General features: G+C 36.2%; 2 protein-coding genes across 5 annotated transcripts in view; one reads left to right on the top strand and one right to left on the bottom strand.

Annotated features, from left to right (window-relative positions):
* The first annotated feature begins 525 nt into the window (after positions 1 to 525).
* klf5l (Kruppel like factor 5 like) lies at positions 526 to 14,766 on the top strand. Of its 2 annotated transcripts, none has more exons than XR_010893597.1 (4): positions 526 to 826; positions 6,544 to 7,330; positions 7,452 to 9,447; positions 13,471 to 13,597. XR_010893597.1 is itself a non-coding variant. In XM_067376096.1 (4 exons), the coding sequence occupies exons 1-4, from the start codon at positions 656 to 658 to the stop codon at positions 13,647 to 13,649; spliced, it is 1,197 nt and encodes a 398-aa protein (XP_067232197.1). In that variant the 5' UTR covers positions 526 to 655; the 3' UTR covers positions 13,650 to 14,766. The 2 variants fall into 2 exon arrangements, 1 of the variants encoding a protein (XP_067232197.1); XM_067376096.1 differs by having other exon boundaries at positions 7,452 to 7,511; positions 13,471 to 14,766.
* A 4,719-nt stretch (positions 14,767 to 19,485) lies between these two features.
* klf8 (Kruppel like factor 8) overlaps positions 19,486 to 27,603 on the bottom strand; it is a 76,701-nt gene continuing 68,583 nt past the window's right edge. For 2 of the 3 annotated variants that reach the window (XM_067375204.1, XM_067375205.1), the window contains exons 5-6: positions 24,188 to 24,330; positions 19,497 to 23,612 (exon numbers count right to left, since the gene is read on the bottom strand). In XM_067375204.1, the coding sequence (XP_067231305.1) occupies positions 23,431 to 23,612; positions 24,188 to 24,330 (325 nt within the window). In that variant the 3' untranslated portion in view covers positions 19,497 to 23,430. Of the gene's footprint in view, positions 23,613 to 24,187; positions 24,331 to 27,603 lie in introns of all 3 variants that reach the window. The other variant, XM_067375203.1, reaches the window with a different exon arrangement.

Here is a 27,603-nt window from a genome sequence, read left to right as displayed (position 1 = left end):
ACAGCTTATTGGTGAAGTGGGATTTACAGAGTATCACTTGTAATAGCATGCTTTAATATTATCACTATATGGGCATGTTACAATAAGCAGTAATGCCTCATGTAATGTCTGTGTGGGTTCCACACAAGAGCTATGGAATTGTGTTATTATAATGAGAGAGCCAGACATTGCAGACTGTGACTGTGGAATATAAAAGCACAATAGTTTGGTTTGTAAACTAAACAGGGCTCCACAAAAAAAAAAAAAAAAAAAAAAAAGTTTTCATAGATAGATTTTAAAAATTATAAAATTATAAATACATAAAAACTGTTTACAATACGATAGCACCAGTGTAATTTTCTTGATGGACATGCAGAAAAGTAGGCTAACGCCTCCATGTTATACACCTCTCAGGTAAGCTAAGCCCACCTGCTTTGTGATTGGAGAAGGCGCTATTTCCTTCGCTCTGAATGGTTGAGGCAGCAGTCACTCATGTACTACGTGCCTACTGTGTGATACTTTACAACAGGTAAGGCTACCTGAGTGACACAGGGAGGGTTTTTGGATACACCGCGCGTCTGGATGTACCGACAAGGACGTTTACAATAGTCCCATATATGTGTATTCGTAATTAAGAACAAGATTTTAATATAATATTCGGTATTTGCATATAGAAATGGCAAGTGTAGGACTGGCCGTTAGCGCTCCGAATTCAGAAGAGAGAGCAGTTTTCACGCAGCTTAAACCCGTGCGGATGTGTAGCGCGGATGGGCCGGAGGACTCGTCTGTATTTGAGGACGTCAAACCCGCTGTTAGACTCGCAACAAACGCTGTTGAAATGGCTCAGGTATGGCAGGCGCTCTGTGGTGTCAGACTTTAACTGGAAAACACACACATTTCAATGTCTAAACATCAATAAATAAATAAAAAAGATAGAACAGATGCAGTGTAAGCACCTGATCGGTAGGCTTATAGGAAATAATATTTATAAGGCTTCCTGCAATGCAAGTATTTGGTTCGTTTTTTTTTATAATGAAACATTGTTGATAAAATATTGAATATATTACAGGCATCTCTTTTAGGCTGTGTTAACTGTTCTTGTGGCAGTGTGCATGTTACATCCTCTCATAAGGGGCCACTGAATTGCTGTTTATTTGTCTCCCATTGCATTTACAATTATTCCTTTAGCAGGATTTGTATGAGATTTGCTTATACAAATAATTAAAAAATATTATTATTATTATTATTAACACAGATAACAATTAATGTCATATTTTTAATCGTGTCTTATGATATGTTTACAACAGCGCAGTATGCACTTAATGTTTTTACTTTAAATAGTATAAAAAAAAAGGTTTTGCGGTAAACACTGACATAATTTTATTCTCATAAATAATGTAGCTTATACTTGACTATGACTTGACTTGAATATATACTTGATTATGAATATATTATTCCAGATAAATGGGAGCTCAACTTGCTTTGCAAGGGCACTATGACATTAATACTTAACTTGCTAGTAAACGCACAAGTTTGGGCCTTAACATAACCTTCATTATAAGAGTAAAATTTAAGTATTGTAGAGTGTATTGGAAAGCAAAATAATAAAAAAAAGAAACCTTTACATTTACCTTGATGTTTTACTGGGGTACAAGAATACCCAATGCTCAGCAACTTTAATGCACTGTTTGAAGTTATGTAGAAAGTCAAGGTGTCAATTTAACACTGAGACTGTGTTAATGATAAGTTTCATGTATTAGTTTCCTCACAGAGAAAATTCAGATTAATCCACAAGTTTAGAGTTCATTTCAGACTTCTGTTTCTTTATATTTTGCTCTTTGGCTTTGGTCTTGGCCATCAGAATCTACTATGCAGTTCTGTGATGTTGTATTTTCTGTTTTAATGATCATATTCAGAGTCCACAATGACATCTGAAAATTAATGGGCCTGAAAGGCAAACCGAATGTGCTCTGCTGGATCATATGGGATCCTAACTAGAACACCATTGTAAACAATGGCTTAGCTGACCTCGTTGCACTCCTTCTAAAGCTCATATGGCCACAGTAATCATGTAGGTTGTCAGCTTTACTGAAGGAAACCGCCTGGGCCTCCACATTGGCATTGTTACCTTGTTGACACCTGCATTGTGTTGGTGACAAGAAGCACATGGCTGACCTCATGTGCTTTCAAGAATTCAAGTAATTGTTGGAAAAAGTACATACAAAGGAGTCGTAATCACCCATAATCATAGTCTAAATTAAATGAGATTACTATAATACTACCTAAACCAACAATGCCATGATTTTAAGTTAAGATGATCTTAATTACTGATTGATTTGTCACATCTAATCAAAAGATACGTCCGTCTCTGAGTAATATAAGTGTAAAGCATCTCTCTTGCAGTAATTTACTTTAATTTTCTGTCCACACAGCATTTATCAAATCCAGAAGTCACTAGTCATATTCACTGCTGTGAAGAGCAGCCAAGATGGTTCCTTCACTAGTCATGGGCCTGAAAAGCCAAAACAACTGTTATCTATTTCCCCCAAAGCCATAAAACATTATTTTCGTCTCAAAGGTTTTGTTTTCTCTTGCTTCTGCCCTCTGATGATTTGTGCTGTTATGGCTCCAGTAAACAGACAAGAAGTCTATCAGTCTGCTTTTATTAGGATCTGTGGAAATCTCCATCTTTCTGAATTCCTTTTGGGCCATAAAAGGCAATTATTTAGAAGGGAAAGACCTTTTGTGTTGTAATTTGGAAAAAGGTCTTTGGGCTAACCAGCTACTTGGACTCTGTAATAGGCTGCGAAACTTTGAGAATGACACGTACTGTCCAGGTTTCTGAGGCCTCTGCACTTTATGTGTTTGGGAACAAATAAGGCTTTTTTTTTAATGGACAGGATTTTTGATGGTTTAATAATCCACAAGCACACATCCCTAAAGGCATATTTCAGCCAAAAATGTAAATTCTGTCATCATTTACTCACCCTAATGTCATTCTGTGAAAGAAAAATGTCTTAAAAAATCGCGTGTGTGTGTGTGTGTGTGTGTGTGTGTGTGTGTGTGTGTGTGTGTGTGTGTGTGTGTGTGTGTGTGTGTGTGTGTGTGTGTGCTTTTGTTTATATTACATTGTGGGGACCAAATGTCCCCATGATGTAATATAAACCTGAGTTCACCTACATCGTGGGGACCAGCCAGCGGTCCCCACAATGTAAATGGGTTTATAAATCATATAGAATGAGTTTTTGTGAAAAAGTAAAAGTTTGCACAGTTTCCTGTGAGGGTTAGGTTTAGGGGTAGGGGCAGGGTAGGGGGATAGAATGTACAGTTTGTTCAGTGTAAAATGCATTGAAGTCTATGGAAAGTCCCCACAATTCACAAAAACAAACATGTGTGTGTGTGTGTGTGTGTGTGTGTGTGTGTGTGTGTGTGTGTGTGTGTGTGTGTGTGTGTGTGTTTGATCTATACAGTGAAATGTTGATTTGGGCCCCACCAACTTTCATTGTATAAACAAAGCTTTTTTCATAGTGTCTTTTTTGTGTTCTTCTGAAGGAAAAAAGTCATACAATTTTTAAACAGCATGTGGCTGAGAGAACTGATTACAGAATTTTTCTTCTTAAGGAATTCCCTTTAAAATTTTTCAGAAAGTGAGCTATATTTTTTAAGAACATTTTTAAATAACATTGATGATGATCAGCACGGAAACTTCCATCTTATTTATCTCAAAGATTATTTATGTCTAACTGGGCTCCTAGTCGTTATCGCTCCCTAAAATACATAACTGAGCAGTTGTAAATGTTCTCCAATCATTAACTCAGTTCTTGGGCCAGGGTTCAGCTGCTGTTCATTCTCCTCACACAAACCCAGTGAACAGAACCAGGTCTCTAAGGCCAACCGAGGCCATGGCCAAGTGCACTTGCCCCTCTGCCATTGCCACCACAACACAAGGCCCGTTTGTGCCCAGGACTAAGAGCAGGGGCAGTACGCTTGCCAGGTCTGGAGATAAATCGAAAGCTATGGTTTTAACTTTCCAACGCTGGCCTGATGATGAATGTGGAAGGTGGAATTGTTGACGTTAACACTGAATTGTCTGCAATAAATGGCTCATCCACAGCTATATGAAAAGCTGCAGAAGAGTCATCATTCATTGTACATTCCCTGAGAGTACATGACCTCACACGTTAGGGTATGAGTTACCTGAAAGGATGAAGATATTTGTACATTAAACCACATCATTGGGTTGCCAAGGAAATGCATTTTGACAATACATGTCTTTTTGTTGACATAGCTGCCACATCAGACAGCTGGACATTGCAGTGCTTTTTAAATATTTATTGTCAAATATAATGATTGCAGTGAGGACAACAGTAAAGGCAATTGCGTATTTAATGTGGGGTCTTCTCACATTAAAAGAATAAAAAAGAAAACTTTAAGTAGTTTAGCATAATCATGTATTGTTAACAAAACTCCTTTATTAATATATAAATACGGATAATATCATGTGGTGTAACTACTCCATAATTTAAATTGTATTTTCATAATCAAAATTGTATTAATGAGTTAAAAACAAAGCTATCTCACGACCAATTCGTAGGTATTTTAAGAGGTGGCTAATTTGTACGAATTCGTACAACCTCACTCGTACGAATTCATACAATTTGTCTAAACCACAGTGAGGAGTAGGTTTAGGGGCGGGGTAGTTCAGTGATATGAATTCATACGAATTAGCCACCTCGTAAAATACGTAAAAATTGCCGTGAGATCAGGTTGGTTAAAAAGCAAGATATAGAGAAAAAAGTTTCTCTTTTAAAATCTTAAACAAAAAAGAAACGTAACATAAAGATTATATACATTCATATGTATTCAAGGAAAATATGTTATTACTCTTTATGTGATGGGTATGGTGACATGGCATTTTAGAGTCACTGAAATGAAATGTTCCTTGAAAATACGTTTTATGAAAATAAGTTTTTTAAAACCATATGAAACCAACATGAATACAAAGAGTACGTTTAGAAGAACTTGGCACATGAAGCTTGAGTGCTGCTGTCATTAAAGCAAAAAGACAACATTAATAATACTTCTGAAATTTGTGTTCATTTTTTTGTGTGTATATAAAATAATATAAACATAATTTGTTATGAAATATGTGTATTAGAAATAATAGAAGCTTTAGAAGAAAGGGTCTCAGACCCTTTATTGGTTATTTTAGGGGTTTATTTTGGTCAACACACGCTTCAGACACTATGGACTGTAGAAAACTTTGACTGTATTTAGGCTGTTCAGGTTTTTGCATGTGCTAACCATTTCATCATCACACATTTGACTTGCCAATTGACTGGTTTGGTAAATCTGGTTCTTTATTATCGCAAAAATGCCCTCATTTATCAGTCTCAGGGGTTTAAAGCACCGTTGTACCTGAATGGCTCTCCAGGGTGCACTCGTTTTTAGAGTTCTATTTTTGTACATTGTTTGTGCCCATATCTCCTCTTGCTATATCACATGTCACTGTTTTGGTTTTGCTTTGTGTCTTCATGACCGCCACACCTATGAGGTTTCTGTTTACTCTGTGCTGCATTGGAGCACTATGCAGACCTCTTGGCTTTTTGTGCATGGATAAAGCGGGGAATGATCTCAGACTGCTTGTACCAGGCACTGCGAAAATAAATAAACTTCATCTAATGTGAAAGACAATAACAGTATATTCTTGCCAAATCTCCTCTCTCAAATATAATCTTTTTGAACAGCTGTGGTGAAGTGAAAGGAGTAAAATGGCAGAACAGACATCTCAGTTTGATGCCAGCTAATCCAATTACCTACAAACACACACACAAAGTCTAACTACCTGGACTGCATGCACTCAAAAAATAAATAAATAAATAAATAAAATCATTCAATAAACTTAATTAAATTGAGGAAAACTTTTTCATGCAATTAAATTTATCCTTTACAAATAATAATAATAATTTGGATTTCAATTTAAATTCAGGTCTTGTTATACAACTTAAAATAATTAGATTTTTTTGGGATTTTTTCATCTTCTATATATAATGAAAATTAAATAAATTAGATTTTTTTTGCAGACACTATGGACTTTTTTGGCTTTTTTTTTCTTTCTTTTTTTTAACAATTTTAATGTAATTTAATTTATTAGAGTGCTAAATTAAATAAACTTCATTTAAATAAAAATAAAAATACACTCAAAATCAATTTCCTGTCAATTGTCAGTCTGGATTTCTGTACATCTGGTTATGGCCAATGATTTATATTAAAACGGACTTTCTCTTAAAAAATAAAGGTTCCAAAAGGGGGGTTTTGCAGTGATGCCATAGAAGAACCATTTTTGGGTGCCCCAAAAAACCTTTCAGTGAACAGTTATGGTTTATGACAGTTATGGTTATGGTTCTGTAATGGTTTATAGAACCATTTTTTAATCTAAAGAACCTTTTGTGCAATGGAAAGATTCCATGAATGGTGAAGGTTCTTCATGGAATCATCGATGCCAATTAAGTACTTTTATTTCTAATAGTGTACCGTATCATAATCATCTTCTGTTAATTTCAGACACGGATGGAGATGGATAAATATCTGCCCCAGAGCGGCCCGCTGCTTTCCCCAAACATGATGGATAAGAAGTACCGTCGGGAAAGTGCCTCAGTGGTGGATGAGTATTTTGCAGATGAGAAGCCTGCCCCTTACAGTCTCAACATCAACGTTATCCTGCCCAATACCACACATCTTCGCACTGGCCTTTACCGTCCAAACAAACCTCCGGTGCATCAGATCAAAACTGAGCCAGGTGTGGACGAACCTTGCAGCATTCAGACGCTTCCCGAATTCACCTCCGTCTTCAGTGTGCCCCAGACAGTCAACAGCCTCTTCATCAAACCTGACATGTCTGTCACAGATGAGCTCCACATTGGCCCTCAGCAGCCATCAGTCTACCAGATGCCCGTCAGCAGCAGTGACCTCACCACGATGACCTTTTCCCAGAGTCAATCAATGAATGGCTCATCCGGCAGGACCATGCTCAACCTGAACACTGTGGCCTTGACAGCGCAATCTGGTGAATTTGTCATGCCCGAGCCATACTACGTTTCACCCCAGCCGCACAGTTTGCCTCCATCGCCCCCCAACTCCCAGCCCGGCAGTCCAGAGAACCAGGCAGAGCTTATTACCTCAGTTCCCCTTCCCCCACCGTACCAGGCTAGAATCGGAATGAAGGTTGGACAGATGACCCCTCACTCCATGCTAATGGCTCATGGTCAGGGCGTCCTCACGGGGCCCAGATACAACCGACGGAACAACCCTGAGCTGGAGAAGAGAAGAATTCATCATTGTGACTTCCCAGGTTAGTGTGCCATTGCAGTAAATAATTTTGGATTACATGATATGCCATGCCTTCCTGAAGATGAGCAGAGATTATCAGGGACTTTTGTCAACTAACCTTTGGGCAATTTTCTTTGTACCAGGATGCACTAAAGTTTACACAAAGAGCTCTCACTTGAAAGCACACCAAAGGACTCATACAGGTAAGAAACCAAATCACACTCTTTCACAGGCACCCAAAAATAAAAAATTAATTAATTGTTTATTCACCCTCATGTCGTTTCAAGGACATATGATTTTCTTTCTTCTGCGGAACACAGAGAAATGAGAAATTGAAGAACTTTTCCATGTAATTACAATGAATGGAGACTGAGGATTTTAAAAGTATCCCACAAGTCTTCTGAAGTCATACAATTGCTTTGTGTGAGGAACAAACAAAATGTAAGTCGTAATCTTGACATCCGACCTTGCCGATTTTTTTAATATGAATCTAATTTAATTTCAGATTCTAAAAGTTCTGTTTATATGAACCCTAAACAATTCAATCCGATTCACATATTTGTTTACATGTGCATTACTCAGAACCTGTGCTCAGAACCTGAGAACCTTACTGCAAGAATAATTGTAATTTTTACCTTGATAAAAAGAAAGCTGACATATGTCAGAAGAATGTTTTAGCAAATATTTAGTAAATATTCAGTCTCCTCCACTGACCAGTTCATAAACATACAGACATAAACATGCAAGCATACGCATAACGGCACTGTGCATGTAAAAAAATGTAAAGGTGCAGTAAGCAATTTAAAAATACTGTTGAAAGTTGATCAAACCGAGCACCACAACAAACTTGTAGCCCCCAGCAGTAGGGGGCGTATACACTCATGATGGAATAGAGAGAGTGAGCGAGTGGGAAATTTGAAGAAAGATTGATATAGCTGAGAGATAGCTGAGAGACATTACAAAAGAGAAAAGGTCAGAGGAATATCACTGGAAAAAGAAGAGTTGTGATCAGGCAAGAGCTTTAATATTACAAAAGCTTTCCAGCACTGGAGAGACCTAAGCGGGAAGGCCTGAAACCAGACGCTGAGGTTGTGTTGTGTGTGCTCCATACATGAGTAACATTGGTTTTGAGTGTGTGCTGATAACGAACAATGAACTCTTGCTTGTATATACTCGTGTACTGTATACTCATATTTTGTTCTTCCTTGTTTGTTCGTCATCTTTGCTTTATTTTTTGCTTAGCTTTATTTTGCTTTGTTTCTGCCATGATAAAGAGACATCTACTCTTGCATTGCGTGTTTGTGCATTTTGGGGGCAGAGCAATGAAGGGAGGGGTGTGTTTGTTTGGGTTGATTTAAAATATCAACAGTATTCAACAGTGATTCTCAGAAATTGCTTACTGCACCACATGCGTATATTTTTCCTATTGATCAGATTATGTCAGGTCTTCACCATCCTTTTCAATCGAATCAGAATTTCATTCGTATCAAACTCAATCAGATCGATTGGGGTGCTTAATCTGATTATAAACAGATTATTTGGGTGCATGTAAACTTAGCTAGTGATGCCATTGCATCGGTTGACAATCAGCAGTAGGGGGGAAGGGAAAATTATCAGTGAATAATGCTTTACATTTGGTCTGTTTCTCACACAAAGCAGTCATATGCCTTCAGAAGACTTGGTTGGATATAGTGATTCATAGGTCTTTTGAATCACCTTTGTATACTTTTATTAATTGTAACTGCATGTTAAAGAATGACTTCATCATACAGGTTTGGAATAACATGAAGGCGGTTAACCATTTTTCTAAAGTTAGAAGTAGTTGTTAGCAGATGCAATGTACCATCAACAACAAAAGCTACAAATGCAGCAACCGCTTCAGAGAAGATGACAGCCTACAAATGCAGCGATGTGGAAAAACAGAGAACATGGTGGAGGGAGAGATTAATTGACTCTTTTCATGCTTTTATACACATTGTGTCTGCATGCCTGTACAAGCCCTGCATGCTTTCCCGAGGGGGAAATCGGCAAGTGGTGGAGGAAAAACCTGTTCCTCTTGCTTTTTCTGTCTGTGTTCGGGGGGAGGAGTGAGCCGCCGGGAGAGAAGAACTTGGCAGTTTTTCGTGTGTTCAGCTCTGTGTAAGATGAAACCCACTGCAAACCCAGCACACTTTAGAATGAAACCGAAATCTTCCCTCCCAACACCAATCGGTGCATTTTTTTTTACATTATGTTAAGCTGATAAAAGCACCTTTTCCACATTGTTACCTCTTCTTCTTTTTTTTCTTTTCTAAACATTTCGGGGTGGTCACCTGTGAATGTAGAGGGATTCCCTGTAGCCTGAGGTATCATTATTGTTGTACTCTCACTCACTGGTGCCCTAGAGGTATCTTCGTAATTCTGTTTAAGCTAATACGAAACATATTCCCATGTGGTATGTTAGGAAATTGAGTAGGTGTTGCAGCAGTGCAACAAGTATTAGCATGGATGAAACTAAAGCACTTAGCCACTTGAGATTATGCCTAACAGAGATTTTACTACAGTTAAGGGTCAATCCTATGCATGACACAAATCAGAGTGCCTAAAACCACCTTAAATATTTTAAAAACATGGTTTATTGCATTATTTTGGCAAACAAAATCATTGAATATGTCGCATCTCACTGGGTTTTTTTTCTCAGACCATGAACAATTCAGTTTTTAAAAATGTGTTTTGAGATTTTTAATTTCTAAATTTTTTAATAGGTTCTTTAAATAATAATAATAATTCTACTAAATTTACCATGAAATTGTAAAACATGGCCTTGAGTGGCTTTTTGCACTATAGTAAAAGACACCAATATTTAATAAATAGTTAAATGTATTATAATAATTTGTATTATAAAATGTATTGTAATATAATAAAATGTATTATAATGATTTAAAAATATCAAATAATTGCATGATTAATAATATTAGTAAATTAATTGCAGTTATTCGTATATGTAAATATTTGCTGAGAAAAATCCCTAAATAAAGGTAATTTAAAGAGAACATTATTTACCACATATCACTTTTTTAAGATGACATCAATTTTTAAAAATGCATTTTGAGATTTTTAATTTAATTTTTAAGGTTATTTTATAAACAATTAATTCCACTAAACTGATATTAATTTCACAGCCCACATAATAAAAATCAAAATAAATTATCTGACAGAAGAAAAGTTTACTTTGAATAGCCTGTAGGCTCTTAATGGTTGCCCAGCAGCACAGCAACTTGAGTGAGTGACACAGTGCATCTGATCAGAATTTGTAGTCAGAACTATTTATATATTTAATAGTATTTTCACATTATTTCCAAATGTAATATTAACCTTTTCACACTGCTCACTGGACATTTAATTTTTGAACAACCAAAGTAATAAAATATTGCTAGATTCACTTTTATCTGTTTAGGAAATCATTTTGAAGAAATGTCGCCAAAGGCACGTTTTTCCAAAGAGCCTGGGATATTTCACCCTCTGTCCATCAGCATGGTATGTTTATGTTGTCACAGGTCAGGTTGTCATTCCTCAGGTGGACATGGTGTGGAGTTGTATTTCAAAAGATGTTGGGGGTTGGGAAAGATCCTGCCACACTGAAAGCTGTCAAACAACAGTTAAGAGCTCTAGAACATTCTGTGCTGACAGATGAAAGTTAGAACAGGTCAATAACACGTGTAATTTTGATGTCTTCAGGAATGATATGTTCTTTTCATTAGATCAAAATAAGGATGTCAGGATGTACTAGATGTGCACTGACAAAGCAATTAAATACAAGCCTGCAAAACCTAAGTAGTAATCTAAGCAGTTAGCTTAGGTTATGCTAATAGGTCTTCAAAAAAAAAAACTTGCTTCACAGGAATTCTAGCAGCCTCATCTTGTATATGAAATGCTAGCTAAACAGCTTTCACAATGCTTGTGATAATTTTTTGACTAAGGAGCGGTTTATATTACACTGTTCTCAACTAAAAGCTGAAAACTTTTTTATGTGTTTCGGCTGTTCATTTAGATGACAACAGCGTTTTGGGGCCTGAAAACAACATTTCGAAAACGGGTTTCAAAGTGCACGTTTTTAAAAAATAATACCATTATTGTGTTAACATTTTCATGAATCCGTGTGAACAGGTATTGTTTTGGCAACGTTGTACGTGAAAAGCAAAAAGGAAAAACTTTCCGTTTTTAGTACATCTTTCTGGTGTAAACGTACCCTAATTACTTTGAGGGCAACTGGTGCGTTTGTGAAAGCCCTGTATTTTCTTAGTAATGGAACTTGTTGCCCACCTTCCTCAAACAGAAGCCACTGATAAACACATTACAATGGTGATTGTATGGCTATTCCTGTGAGTGTGGTGAATATTAGTGATGATATTAGTGTTATTGTCTTTAACTGAATCCGATTAATGCTAAAATTATTTTTTGTTGTTGTTCTTAACATTGTTTTGATGTCGATTTAGGTGGTTTGCCATATTCAACTTACACATTTTTATGTTTTTATAATGGTTGTGTGTGTGCAGTAAAATGCTTTAGTGATAACAAATTAGCCATTGCACAACCTCCAGCTAACCAAATAATATCTCTGTTGTCTGAGCTTGTTGGCCTTTAAACAGATTCCACAAGCTGAAGTGTTTGATGGGGGGTATTACCTTGTTCAAGACCCTGAGCTATTGGAGTCTTTTGTCAGGAGGGCATTTGTTTATCTCCTTTTGAATTCTGGTTTCATGTATAGAAAAAGGGGAGGGATGAGCGCTAAGCTTAAAGAGCCAGCTTTCAGAACTATTCAAATAGCTAGTCAAAGAGCTAAATTTGTGCTCTCTTCAGTTATTTCCCATATCTGAGAGCTGTGTAGTTTCACTGTGGCAAAGTTAGTAGCTGAAATGCAACATGATATTTCAGAACAACAATTATTGTTTGATGTTATTGTTTGAGATAAACAATAGAAAACTAGTGGTTATTGGACTATAATCAGGTTTCAAATGAAAGGTAAAAATATATTTGGCAAGTTAATAAAACTGGCTGGTGATGTTTATATAAGAAACTGCAATACATTAAAATGTAATTTATGTAGGTTTTTGTTTTGTTTTGTTTTGTTGTGTTTTGAGAATAATTTTTATTCAGCAAGGATGCTTTAAATTGATCAAAAGTGAGAAGTAAAGGCATTTTTAATGTTACAAAATATTTCTATTTAAAATAAAGTCCTTAAGAACCTTGACAAATATAAACTGTTTCCACAGAAACATTATGCAGAAAAAAACTGTTTCACATTGTTACATCATAACATCGTTAATAATAATACATTCTAATAAAGCATATTACTGTAGAATGATTTCTGAAAGATCATGTGACACTGAAGACTGGAGTAATGATGCTGAAAATTCAGCTTTACCATCACATAAATAAATTACATTTAAATAAATTCAAATAGATTTTTTTTTTAAATTGTAATATGTCACAATGTTAACGTTTTACTGTATTTTTGATCAAATAAATTCAGCCGTGATGAGCATGAGAGAAAACCATTTAAAAAAAAAAAAAAAATCTTGCATTTGAATTGTAGTGTATGTATAGATTAATTATTTTTTTTAAAGATACAAATAATGCAATGTATATGGGATTTAAATTACATTAAATATATATATATATATAATAAACAATTATATTGCTCTCTCTCTCATTTTCTTTTACTTTCCCTTTTTTCTTTCCATCATACACAAACATAAAATAAAAATAGTCTAATAACGTGTGTATGTATAAGTTATTTGGTGTGAATTTTGTAGTGGTAATATCAAAAATGGGGCCACATGTGTTGAATGACCATTATCGCTTCACACTGAACATGGCTTTTCAGGATTTAGTGCTGTGGCAAACCTCACAATGTCAGATGTTATCAGTGTGTTAAGCGCCATGGAAATGACTTCCGTGTTTACACATAGGAGTTGTATTACTCTCCAAACCACAAGCACATGCATGTCTAATTCCTCTATAACTGCCATTTAAAAATGTCACAATACACATTGTGTGTTCAAACATGTTCAAGCTGGACTTTGTATGAGCCTGGACCTTGAAACATGCCTTGAAATAAAATAAATGAAGGTTGTTTGCTAAATCAATGTGATTTAATTTTTTTTGTTTTCGTTTTTGTAGGTGAGAAGCCATACCGGTGCAGCTGGGAAGGATGTGACTGGCGTTTTGCCCGCTCAGATGAACTGACGCGGCATTACCGCAAACACACCGGTGCAAAACCCTTCAAATGTGTTGCCTGCAGTCGCTGCTTCTCTCGTTCAGACCACCTGGCACTGCACATGAAGCGCCACCAAAACTAACGGACTTTACATCCTTAATTTTTCAATGTTTATAACAGTTTTATTGTTCTAAATATTTCACAGTCATACACATACGAAGATCAAACTAATGAAAGCTTTGCCTTATACCAGCACTCATGAAGAGGACTGGACATCACAACAGAGCTCCAACAGGATGTATACTACTGTACATATGTTTTGTATGCTTTTGTATGTCTGTAGATTAATGTGAAAAGATGCTATGAATTTTATACTTGACCTCCATCCACTTTGTCTGACTAAATTTGAAAATCTTCCTAGTAAGAGTCTTCCTAATAACTTGAAATGTAAAGTTTGATTTATTAATTCCAAAGTAATAGTTAATTGTTCATTTTAGACAACACAATACTATTTATATGGAATTTTCCACTCACAAAAACTTGTTTGCTTTTGGGTAAGATGCTACTATATATATATATATAAAGTAGTAACCCTAATGTTTGCTGTTCTCATGGATCTCCATGGATACAAATCTTTATGAGACTGTAAAAAAGTAGCACTCAGATCAGTCGACTGTTTGACATTTCGGCTCTTTGTATGACAGAAAAAAAGACTGTGATGAATGTGAAAAATAAGCTCACAAGAGCCTTATTTGACCATGTGTGCCAAATTTGTATTTCAGTTGATAATAACAGTTGAAAATAAATTGTAGAAATTGTAATATGTAGAACATTTTGAAACTTCAAAACAATCCCTTTCTTTTCCCAAGAACAAATTTGTATTTGTTGCGGACATCGTAGCATTTGCTTTTGTAATACCAGTGAGACCCGTCTTGAGCTCTGTATGCAGCTTAGCGACCACATTGTTATAAACGCTTAAAAGTTCTCAAGTTCCCTTTGTACATGTCCTTCACTTATGAAGGGAACTCTGATGGATCAAAAGGTACTGTACATACTCTTGTTAAAGTTTAACTACATGTAAATACTTTTCTCTTTGAAGCTGATTGTTTATTATGAACAAATGGGATTTTGCTACGTTTGTCTTGAATGTGGGTGTTGAGTGTGTAGATCTTGCATACTAAGTGATCAGTTTAACATTTTGTATGTACTTGTCTGAATACAGAACTTTGAAAATAAAACAATAATTACATTTCATGGCCAAGTGTTCTATATGCTAACATGCTTCCTTGACTCTGGATGAGGTCCTTATGGAATGACATTTGAATACTTGGTTAATAGACTACTTAGGTTATGGAGACAGACATTTTTGTTGTATGTTATATTTATGAGGGACAGTGGTTCTTGGAACTAAGAAGGTGGACTTTTTCTAACTCTCTAAAAAATGCTGGGTTAAAAAGGACCATTTCTAGGTAATTTTGACCCAGCTCGTTTGGTTTTATGCATTACTTCATTTGCCGAGTTGTTTTTTGGACAGTGCTGAATCAAACAACCGGATATTGCGTCATATTGGAGACAAGAATCTACTTTTAAAACTAGAAAATAAATTATTATTATTATTTACACTTTACAGTAAGGTTGATTACTTAAACATTAGTTAATGTATTAAACTAACCATAAGCAATACATTTGTTACTGTATTTACTAATCTTCATGAAAATACAGTTGTTCATTGTTAGTTCGTTAGTTCACAGTGTATTAACTAATGTTAACAAGATTTTAATGTTTTATTAAATGCTGAAATTAACATTAACAAAGAATAATAAATGCTGTATAAGTGCATCTCATTATTAGTTCATGTTAACTAATGAACCTTATTGTAAAATGTTACCATTATTTTTAAACTGATTGATTACCTTTAGTTTTCAAACCATTTAATTGTTTAATTCTTTAATTGTTAGTTATTGTTCCAACTTTTGTAGGTTTTTGTACGGTGCAAATTAGCATGAAAGAAGACTTTGCTATTAAAAAGACACGCCTGTTTTGTTAAGGCTGTGATGTATGTTGGTTCTTACCAGGTAGCCTATTAACTTTAAACTTATATTGTTAAACAACGTATTGTTAAAACAGTGAGTCAGCTTGTAAAAAATAATCATACCAACAGTTGCAGTGAACGTACTAAAATTGGGTGGGGAACGGCTTTTAGCTGAAATAGAAAACTATTAATTACACCCTGACAAGATAATTTGCAGAATAAAATCCAGTCTACAATAAGAGACAATGACTTATGAGGGGAACACCCATGTGTTGCAGCATGTGTTCTGTGGTGTTGAAAAGATAAAAATATGTTAACCATTTAAAAAATAGTGAGCGCTACTGCTCTGAGTAAAAGTAAAACTATTTTTATTGTTGAGAATATATGTTTAAGCCTCGCTTATTCCTGACGTGTTAAATGTGTTTAGCGCGGTAGCGCGAATCCAGTAAAAACTTGCCCCACTTCTTACACCTTTTCATAGAAATGAAGAGAGACATGGCAGAGAAATAGTCTTTCACAAAAAATAAGGATATTTCAGATGATTTAAATGTCATCTGTTTTACTTTTGTTTGCTGAAATTGATGAACGGTCAATGAATGCGCATCGCTCAAAAAGTCAAGTCAAGTCACCTTTATTTATATAGCACTTTTTACAATGTAGATTGTGTCAAAGCAGCTTTACATTGAGAACTGGTACATTATTTTGGCTGTACAGCAGCTCTTAAAGAATAGTGTCAATGCAGGCAGATCAAAGCACTGTTGAATAGCAAATGTCAAGTCAAATGTCAAGTGTCACCAACTAAGCAAGCCAAAGGCGACAGCGGCAAGGTACCCAAACTCCAACAGGTGACATCAGGTGGCAAACAAGTGGCAAATAGGTGTTAAAATGGAGAAAAAAACCTTGGGAGAAACCAGGCTTATTCGGGGGGCCAGTTCTCCTCTGGCGAACAGTGTTTTGTTATGACTCAGGATGCTATCATAAGTCTGATAGGATTGCAACATTCAAAGTATTTATTTCAGTTCCATCCAGTTGAGGATCGTATTCATCACGCCGGTATGGACGGTTGTTGAGGAGCTGCGCTACTGGTTGTCGTGTTGATGAGGCCTTCACAGTGGATGATCTAGTTGACTCAATCTCTGCTGATACTTCAGGGCTGTGTTGTGGTCGTGTCAAGGTGCAGGTCCTTGGTCTCACCTGGATACGGCCTGGATCCAGTTGACTACAGTAAACCTCGGGATAAACAGAAAGACTACGATTAGCGTAGATGCCATTCTTATTCCGATGTAACGAGTACATCTGGTGTTATAGGAAATGTTCCCGGTTCCGGCTGACCTCATTTATGCAGCCTAATAATCCTTTAACGGATTTGAAAATATAAATTGATAATGTGTTAAGGATAAAGAGATGCGTTTTTAGTCTAGATTTAAACTGACAGAGTGTGTCTGCTTCCCAAACAATGCTAGGAAGATTATTCCAGAGTTTAGGTGCCAAATAGGAGAAGTATCCGCCTGCAGTTGATTTTGATATTCTAGGTATTATCAGCTGGCCTGAATTCTGAGATCGCAATGGGCGTGAAGGACTATAATGCATTAAGAGCTTGCTCAGGTACCAAGGAGCTAAACCATTTAGTGCTTTGTAAGTAATTAGCAAGATTTTAAAATCTATACGATGTTTAACAGGAAGCCAATGCAATGTTGACAGAACCGGGCTAATATGTTCATATTTCCTAGTTCTAGTAAGAACTCTAGCTGCTACATTTTGTACGAGCTGTAGTTTATTTATCAGGCAAGCAGAACAACCACCCACTAAAACGTTACAATAATCTAGCCTTGAGGTCATGAACGCATGAACTAACTGTTCTGCATTTTTCATTGAGAGCATATGTTGTAGTTTAGATATATTTTTAAGATGGAAGAATGCAGTTTTACAGATGCTAGAAACATGGCCTTCAAATGAAAGATTGGTATCAAAGAGTACACCCAGGTTCCTAACTGATGACGAAGACTTAACAGAGCAGCCATCAAGTGTTAGACAGTATATTCTAGGTTATTAAGTGAAGAGGTTTTCGGTCCAAAAATTAGAATCTCTGTTTTTTATGAATTTAGTAGTAGGAAATTACTGGTAATCCAATTTTTTATATCAGCTATGCATTCCGTAAATTTTGTGAATTGGTAAGTTTTGTCAGGGTGCGAAGAAATATAGAGCTGAGTATCATCAGCGTAACAGTGAAAACTAACGCCATGCTTCCTATTGATATCTCCTAAGGGTAGCATGTACAGAGTGAAAAGCAATGGTCCTAGTACTGAGCCTTGCAGTACTCCATATTGAACTTGTGATCGATATGACATTTCTTCGTTTACTACTACAAACTGATAACGGTCAGATAAGTATGATTTAAACCATGACAATTCCACTAATGCCAACATAATTTTCGAGTCTATTTAAAAGAATATTGTGATCAATGGTGACAAATGCAGCACTAAGATCCAGTAACACTCACAGAGAGATACAACCACTATCTGATGATAAGAGCAAATCATTAGTAACTCTAATGAGAGCAGTCTCAGTACTATGGTACGGTCTAAATCCTGACTGGAAATCCCCACAGATACTATTTCTTTCTAAAAAGGAACATAGTTGTGATGATACTGCCTGTTCAAGTATTTTTGACAGAAAAGTGAGATTTGAGATCGGCCTGTAATTGACTAATTCTCTAGGATCAAGTTGTGTAAATAAGAGGTTTAATAATAGCCAGCTTAAAAGTTTTTGGTACATATCCTAGCGATAAAGATGAATTGACAATATTAAGAGGAGGATCTGTGACCTCTGGAAGCATCTCTTTCAATAGCTTAGTCGGTATAGGGTCTAACATACATGTTGTTGATTTTGATGATTTAACAAGTTTAGACAATTCTTCCTCTCCTAAAGCAGTAAATTAATTGAATTTTTTTTCTCAGGGACACTACAATGCACTGTCTGACGCGATACGGTAGTAGATGGTTGCATGGTTATAATTTTTTTCTCTAATATTATCAATCTTGCAAGTAAAGAGGTTCATAAAGTCATTACTGCTGTGCTCTTTGGAAACATCAGAAGCTGAAGCTTTATTTCTTGTTAATTTAGCCACTGTATCAAATAAATACCTAGGGTTGTGTTTATTTTCTTCTAAAAGTTTTGAAAAATAGGCTGATCTAGCAGTTTTTAAGGCCTTTCTGTACTCAATCATTCTCTCTTTCCACGAAATGCGAAATACTTCTAATTTTGTTTTCTTCCAGCTGCGCTCCATTTTTCTGGCTGCTATCTTTAAGGCCCGAGTGTGCTCATTGAACCATGGCATTGGATTAATTTCCTTAATCTTTTTTAAACGCAAAGGAACAACTGAATCTAATGTGCTGGAAAAGACAGAGGCAATAGTTTCTGTTGCAACATCGAGGTCTTCAAAGCTGTTTGGTATGCTAAGGAGATGAAACTGATCAGGAAGATTATTTATAAAGTGATCTTTAGTGGTAGAAGTGATGGTTCTACCATATTTATGGCATGGAGGCAGTTTAGCTGCCTTGACTAAATGTAGTATACTGGATAATGATCTGAGATGTTGTCACTTTGCTGCAGAATTTCAACAGCATAAATATCGATTCCATGTGACAATATTAGATCTAAAGTATGATTATGACAATGAGTGGGACCTGACATGTGTTGTCTAACACCAATAGTGTTTAGAATGTCTGCAAATGCCAATCCCAATGAGTCTATTTCTACATGGATATTAAAATCACCAACAAGGACTTTAATTGCAGCTAGTACTAACTCTGATAGAAAATCAGCAAATTCTTTGATGAAGTCTGTATGGTGTAAAGAAAAGCCTTGCACTGTAAAACCTAACCCTAACCCTCAGTTGTTCTAACCCTTTAGCTTTTCTTAATGTTCAGCAATTTGTTGAATTTAGTTGTAAAAATGTTGTAATCTGTAGGCTACTATTCACATACTATGCCTTTGTCACTCAGAAATCCCACTGGTTTGAGTACCATTTTGTCAGAAAGTTTATACATTTCCTCCACTTCTGCAGTTAGCTTTCTCCCTAGTTGCCATTATGGTGATTTGTTCCCTTTGGTTGGGCACTTGAAACTTCAGATTAACTTTTTTCCATTGCCTTGATGCATTGATGTAAAATAATCACAGTTATTTGTGGTTTCAGAAGAAAAGTAATAAATACATTATTTTTAAAAGGTGACCTAACTTCTCATACCCACTAGTTGTGCCAATTTTGGCAATCAACATTGCTTGTCACACAGAAATCAACAATCAACATGCAAAACACAAAGTGGTAACCAATAAATTAATGTTTAAATTAATAAGACTCACCATTACAAAAATGTTATTTGATGATTTTATTGTGCTAATACTTACACAAGAAGCAAAACAAACAAACAAACAAAGCAATTGCTTAATTTATTAATGCCGCAATGCACACTGTTACTCAGTTAAACATCAAGTCAGTTAAACTCAGAAAAATATAGTAAAGTTTATCAACATATTCATGTTTTTATAATTTGGCTTTTGAGGCAATAAGTTTGCAAGGTTTTTTAAGTTAATAAATTGAAAATTTTCTGTGTATTGTGTAGCCTATCTTAGGGTCGGTGTTAATCATTATTGCACCATTTGAGAAGTGCGTGTCATAAAGATTGTGTTTTGACCATAATTTATCCCCCCAGACACTAGGGTAATATAATCTCAGGAACAAACAAAGGGATAGCACCACTTCTAACTAAAGTCCTGCCTGAGTTACAGTGTTGGACTTTGACTTTAAATGGTTAAACCATGCTGGACAATTTTATTGACAAATTGATACAATATTTCACAACAATACATATTTACCTATTTGATACAAGTGGAATAAGACTTTAAAAGAGAACACTGACATTTTGCAGTACCACACAGTGCTTTGACATGAGCTGTTACACATCTGCACCACTAGAGGGCGCCACACGAAAGACCGCTGATGTCGCTGAACACGAAACAACAGCAGAACATGTCAGCACCGCCCCACCTCATGGTTACAGAGCAAAGTTCATGAAGACATTTACCACCGAATTGTTTTAAGATCATTCACGTATTAGAACAAACCAATTGAGTATATAAACCCTTTTTGAGTGAGATTGATACCAACGCGTGATTTTGCCAGGATTAAACAATGAAATGTGCATGGGGTTCATTTTTGTTGGAAATACTGTTATAAAACTATTAGAAAAAATAGACAGGACCTGAATTATAATACACAACGCACCGATCTGCACCAAAACATTTTATTCTATAAAAGGAGTGGATAATCACAACTGTACAAGGGAAACTGACTTTTAACACCATTTCTCACAGTATCAAAAAGCTTGTGTTTTCCTTGCTGATCTTTACACACTTGTTCTGTACAAATACAAAAGAAATAACATTAATTACTTGTCTTGTTATAATGATAACTGCATTGCACTGAGTAATATAGTACTGGCCCATAAGTTACTGCATTCAATATAAAATACCTATGATAAGTTTAAAAGAGAATTTAATGATAACCACACTTGCACATACACTCACACGAAACCCCAAACCCTTTCATGATTCAAGCACAAGGTTGCACACTATTTTAAACAAATCAGATACAAGTGATGAAATCAAACATGCTCAGATAGACAAGGATGTCACAAAATTCAGTCGTGGGCACTTCATTGATAAGGGGCTGACTCCTAACAATACACCATCTTGGAATACAATAATTTAAATTTAGGATGATATGAAGGTATATGTCACCAGCATGTCTTTTAGTAATTAGAAATAGGCCATGCATGGGCTATGAATGGCCATGGTTGCACACATTTCATGGATTTCATGTGGATTATCAGTGCTTAGAGGCCACATCTGTCAGGGCACCAACGCTTTGACATGCTCACCGACGTAAAGAAAACGCTACTCTCCATGCAACACTTTAGGGGTGTACAACACATTAGGGATTCATTTTAAGAGATTAAAAAAGAAATAAAAAAATACATTTCAAAGAAACAACTAAAAAGAGAAAGAAAATGAGTATTTCACATTATCTAGTCAGTGTTAAAAATAGAAATCCACCCGTTACATTTATTCAAGAACTTTGTAGATTATATACAATATGTACATTAACTCTTTAATTATTCATTGTCTGTATGTCTATGAACAGTTTTAAAAAAGAAAGGGATCGCAATCAAATGCATATACTCTTCTAGAAAGATGTGCTTAGTAACGTTTGAGTTGAAGCGAGAGAACAATACAAACTTGCGACTACATTGCTCTCTGGACCAAAGATCGTGCAGCTGCTGTAGACATGCACTTAGCTCTCAAAGACTGGAATCAAACAAGCGTTTCTTCTGAAAAAATGCATAATGCGCATTTGCTCAGCTGCTAGCAATTGAAATTATGACAATGGCAATGAGTGCTAGCTAGAGGGAAGAAGTGTCCAGGATACCCTCTCCTCCTTTATATGTCCTTTATATGGACTCTGCCCAACATTTTCATAATATCACTGTCCAGTAACTTCAACATATTGTTGGAGGTTGAGGGGTTATTTTTGCATATCATGCATATGAGGGCAGGAACTGTTAAGACATGTTTTGTCACTGTGAACTAGGTGCAAATAGGGATTTTCAAGGTGCCTCACAAAAATAGGGGTCCCAGTATCGAACCCTGAGGAACTCCGAAAACATGTTGCGCAAATCAAATTTGCACATTTACTTCAATTAAGGCTCTGATGGGCTAGAAGTAACAATGCATCTAGACATCTCTACTATTATATCTCCAATTATGTCTTCTTTACAAATATGCAAACAAGTGTGCTTATACACAGACATACACACACATACACACCAATTTAGTAAGATCCCCCTTTCCCTGCGAGTTATGTTGGGGTTTTTTTTCAATGTTTTTCACAGCCTTATGAAATAATATCTGAAGGTTAGATTAACACCTATCAAAAGGTGTTCTTTATGTTAGACTCCATTATTGGCAATAAAAATGTCTTAAAAAAAAAAAGAAAGAAAGTAAAATACTGTTTTTGCGCCAAACTATTTTTGGGAAGATGCTTAGACAACACATACTAATAAAATCAAGAAAAATATTTTACAAAAATTCACAGTCTTGTCAGCTCCCTGCCTCTACTCAAAACTCAAACCAAAACTATTTATAAAAAAAAAAAAAACAAACAAACAAACATCTAAATCAAGGTACATCTTCAGCTGTCTTTACAATGCACTCTATGTTAACTTCCATCCACATAGAAACATGTAGGCCCCAAGATGCATGTAAAGCTTTGTATACAAATTTAGGACAACAAAAAGTTCAGATAAAATGTAAGAATTCGAAAAGGCAGCTGTAGATGTATATCCAACCCTTGTTGACCAAATTTATTACATAACTCTACCTTGTTGACCAAATTTATTACATAACTCTACTTTTTCCTAACCATCTTGCATAAAATCCTTTACTTTCTCATAAACTTCTATACTTGTTTCAAAAGAATCATCTCAATAAAGGGTACCTTCCCCAATCTTCACTCTCTGCTTATAGCAATGCTGCAAGCGGTTTGCCTTTCTTGTAGTCCCTTCAAGTAACGGCTAATGATCAGGCATTGAGATGGAGGTGAAGGTCACCAGTGGACGGGTGGTTTGTGGCTTTTAGAAGCTTGGCAGAAAACTGCAGACAGGTTCTGACCAGGAAAAATATGATTGCGCCACCCCTTCTCCATATTCAACACATATGTTCGTATCCGGAGACTGGGGAGGTGGAGTCAACAGCGTTTGGAATCCCCGGATGGGCGCGCATGTCTCCTGAGGAGCAGGCAGGGAGGTGAGGGCTGGGGAGGGTGGCGCAAAAATCACATCATGACATGGCGCCGTCGGTGAAGTGCCAGGTGGTCAGAGCGGGAGAAGCTGCGATCACAGTCGGTGCAGCGAAAGGGTTTGATGCCGGTGTGCTTGCGAAAGTGTCGCGTCAGCTCGTCAGAGCGGGCAAAGCGCCAGGTACAGCCCTCCCATGTGCACTGGTATGGCTTTTCACCTGTAAAGGCATCACCACGTCAATATGACTGATTTTTTATATATATATATATATATATATATATATATATATATATATATATATATATATATATATATATATGTGTGTATATATACACACATACATATATACATACATACACACATGTATATATAAATATATTATACACACTTTCATTCAAAAGTTTGGAGTCGATGTCTAATGCTCACCAACACTGCGTTTATTTAATCAAAAAGACTGTAAAAACAGTAATATTGTGAAATATTACAATTTTCAATTCTATTTTAATATAACTAAAATAGAATATAACATAAAATAATTAATTTTTGTGATGGCAAAGCTGAATTTTCAGCAGTCATTACTAAAGTCTTCAGTGTCATATGACCCTTCAGAAATGATTCTAATATTAGTTTAAAAGAACAGCAATTATTTGAAACAAATATTTTTAATATTACGTATAAATATCTTTACTGTCACTTTTGATCAATTTAATTTTTTTTTTTTTTTTTTTTACTAAATAAAAGCATTAATTAATTTCAAACATACATATCTTATAGACCACAAAAAAGGCATACCTGTGTGTATTCTCCGGTGGGCTTTCAGATGCGAGCTCTTGGTGTAGACTTTGTTGCAGCCATCATAATCGCACATGTGCACACGTCTTCTCTTCATGTCCGGCGAGTCGGGGTCAACTTGTATGTCCACATCTGTATTCATACTAGGAACAAAGTGAAACGTTTTAGTTATAAGGGTGTGGCGATCAGTTCAAGTCAAACCAAACCTATCCATAGATTATCTAAAGATTAAGACCACATTTGAGCATGTGAAGGCAGGTACAAACATTCAGCATTATCTTCATGAGTAAAACAGATTAATCCATCAAACTTCCTTTGGATTACAGTGATCAAGTTAGATCAGTGATGCAATAAAATCTTTTATTGCAACACTCTTAACCCTATAAAGCCTACTGTATGATATTTGATACACAAATTTCTAAGGCCTGTAAATTATCTACATGATCAAAAACCTGTTGTACACAATCTACTAAAATCACCTTTTGTCATTTAATTGTATATACTTTTTTAGCAAGTTAAAAGGTCTTTCAGAATAATTCTAAACATATCCCCCCTTAAGCAGGGCACACATTTAACAACTAGCTAAAACATTCTAAGACTCAACATACAGCGATTGTTTCCTTCGACTGAAGCAGATTTATATACTTACACATGGAATTTGAACACCGACTGTAATCGCAGACTGAACGCACATTCGTTCCGGTTGTAGAAGCCACGCAGCAGGCTAACTGGGTGACTGTGAGGCGGCATAATGGCAAGAACAAACACCACAAACAGGTTCTCCCCACTCAGTGACGAACCCACTGAGAATCCTGTTGAAAGTGCCCTAGTTATTGGCGATTCTATTACACGGAACGTGAAAATAGAGACACCAGCCACCATAGTCACATGTTTGCCGGGGGCCAGAGCACCTGACATCCAAGCAAATTTAAAAGTGCTGGCTAATGCTAAACGTAAATATTCTAAAATCATTACCCACGTCAGCACAAATGATGTTCGACTTCGCCAGTCGGAGATCACTAAAATTAACATTAAAGAGGTGTGTGAACTCGCAAATTCAATGTCAGCAGAAGTAATTTGTTCTGGCCCTCTTCCTGTTCGTCGGAGTGATGAGATAGTTAGCAGGTTATCATCACTCAATGGCTGGCTGTCTAAGTGGTGTCCGCAGAATAATATAGGTTTCATAGACAATTGGAAAAGCTTTTGGGGCAGACCTGATCTGTTGAAAAGAGATGGTATTCATCCCTCCCGGGATGGTGCTGCTCTTCTATCTAGAAATTTGGCAAATTGTCTTATAGCTGAAACATGACAAACCAGGGCCCAGATCAGGACGCAGACAAACTGGCTAAACCGACCGTCTGCTAGCCGCCTCACGTCACAGAACTCAAATAATTCACAGCACATAGAAACTCTTTCACCTAGATATTATCACATAGAGACTGTGTCTGTACCTCGGACTAGTAAATACAAAAAACTTCCGAAACCTTTTAAGGGTAAAAATTTAATTGATGTTCAAAAAATGAAAATAACAGATAAATCAGATAAACAAATGATAAAGCTTGGGTTACTGAATATTAGATCTATTTCTTCAAAAGCACTTATTGTAAACGAAATTATCACAGACAATAAACTAGACTTGCTGTGTTTGACAGAAACCTGGCTAAAACCAGACGATTACATTACTTTAAATGAATCTAGTCCTCAAGGTTATGATTATCGACTCAATCCTCGACAGAAAGGCAAAGGGGGAGGTGTTGCTGTAATTTATAGTAATATATTCAGAATCATTCAAAAGAATTTCAAATATAATTCCTTTGAAGTGATGGTGCTTTATGTAACATTATGTAAGTTGACATTTGTGCTGGCTACTGTATACAGGCCACCAGGGCACCATACTGACTTTATCAAAGAATTTGCTGATTTTCTATTGGAGTTAGTACTAGCTGCGGATAAAGTCCTTGTTGTTGGTGATTTTAATATCCATGTAGATAATAATAAAGACGCATTTGGATTGGCATTTGCAGACATTTTAAACTCTATTGGAGTTAGACAACACGTGTCAGGACCCACTCATTGTCGTAATCATACCCCAGATCAGTGGTTCTCAAACTTTTTTCCCAGTGGGCCGCACAATGGTCCAAATGAAAGTCTCACGGTCCGCATATAATCAGATTATATGCGGACCGTGTACAAACCAATCAGATTTAATGTTATTGTATTAGCAAATACTATTATTATACCTAGATGTTGCACACAATAAATAACAAATAAAAACTAACTTACTGACATTAGCTTTACAATAATTATCAGTAATGCTCAATGAACACACAAACTGTATATACAGATCAATTTAAGTTGCTATTTAATTCTGTATGACTTTATGACTTTCTTCAACAGCATCGCAATAGTCACCAAACAATCACATAAACGCCTTAATAGGCAAATGTTACTCAGCTCTTTTTACAAACAACATTGAGCGCATTGTAATTACAATCTCTGACGATATCAAGCATTCTGTGATGTCGCAATCCCTTGCGCAGCATCGGATCCGCGAGCGCGCGCAGAGTTGGACTCATTCCAGCCGCGGGTGCGCTGATGCGGTTATTTTTACTGATTTAAAATACATCAAACAAACACATCGATTTCACAGTTCAGTCTTTTGAAATTGTAGGTTTTGCTTGTCAAGTAGCCTAGTTTACTACAGAGCAAACAGGAAGGCCGTCCATCTAGCTCAACTGATTCTTCCATTCTTCTTACCTTCGATGCTGACTCTTCTTGTTTGCATGTGTTCCTTCATTGTATGTTCCTCATTTTGTTTTTCTCCTCTAATAACAAATTTGACCAGGCTTAAATTTAGAAAATTAATGGCTACTGTTTGAATTCTTCCTAAGCGCGCACTTGTGTTTGTTTCGTTAACTGAGTGATTGCGTCATTAGCCTACATTGCCTGATGTCTGAAAATAATAAATGCTCACCAAAATTATTTTATATGACAAATAAAGCATTATAGCTCATTTATATTTATTTAATTCACTTTAATTTAAATTTTAAAACAAAAATAAATTGTATGCAATATTTTTTTTTTTTTTTTATTGTGATCGGCATATCGCGAGCGGCATTTACCAGGGGCGTCGGACTGGGGGGGTAAAGGGTACCAAGTACCCAGGGCCCGAGGCAGGGGGGGGCCCTTAGAAGTCAGTTTTCTATACATACATATACATGCACTAACATTTGTATAGCATTTATTTACAAATAAAAAAGTTGCTGTGCAAAACTAAACTTGTAGTTAGGCACTGGTTTGGTATAAAAAAAAAGTCATTTTCATGCTGTACAGGGCCCCACCACCCCTCTCGAATCAATGTAAATGGTACGACCCGCAGGTCAGGTGCTTCTGCGGACCTGCGGTGATTCGTGAAT

This window comes from Chanodichthys erythropterus, chromosome 22 (genome assembly GCF_024489055.1).
Source record: "Chanodichthys erythropterus isolate Z2021 chromosome 22, ASM2448905v1, whole genome shotgun sequence".
Taxonomy (NCBI): domain Eukaryota; kingdom Metazoa; phylum Chordata; class Actinopteri; order Cypriniformes; family Xenocyprididae; genus Chanodichthys; species Chanodichthys erythropterus.
This window is presented reverse-complemented; position numbering and strand designations above follow the sequence as displayed.

Excerpts from the sequence above, each read along its gene's own strand:
- klf5l (XM_067376096.1), top strand. The coding sequence starts at position 656 with ATGGCAAGTGTAGGACTGGCCGTTAGCGCTCCGAATTCAGAAGAGAGA. Across the intron at positions 827-6,543 it reads ACGCTGTTGAAATGGCTCAG|ACACGGATGGAGATGGATAA; the intron begins GTATGGCAGGCG and ends TGTTAATTTCAG. Across the intron at positions 7,331-7,451 it reads TCATCATTGTGACTTCCCAG|GATGCACTAAAGTTTACACA; the intron begins GTTAGTGTGCCA and ends TCTTTGTACCAG.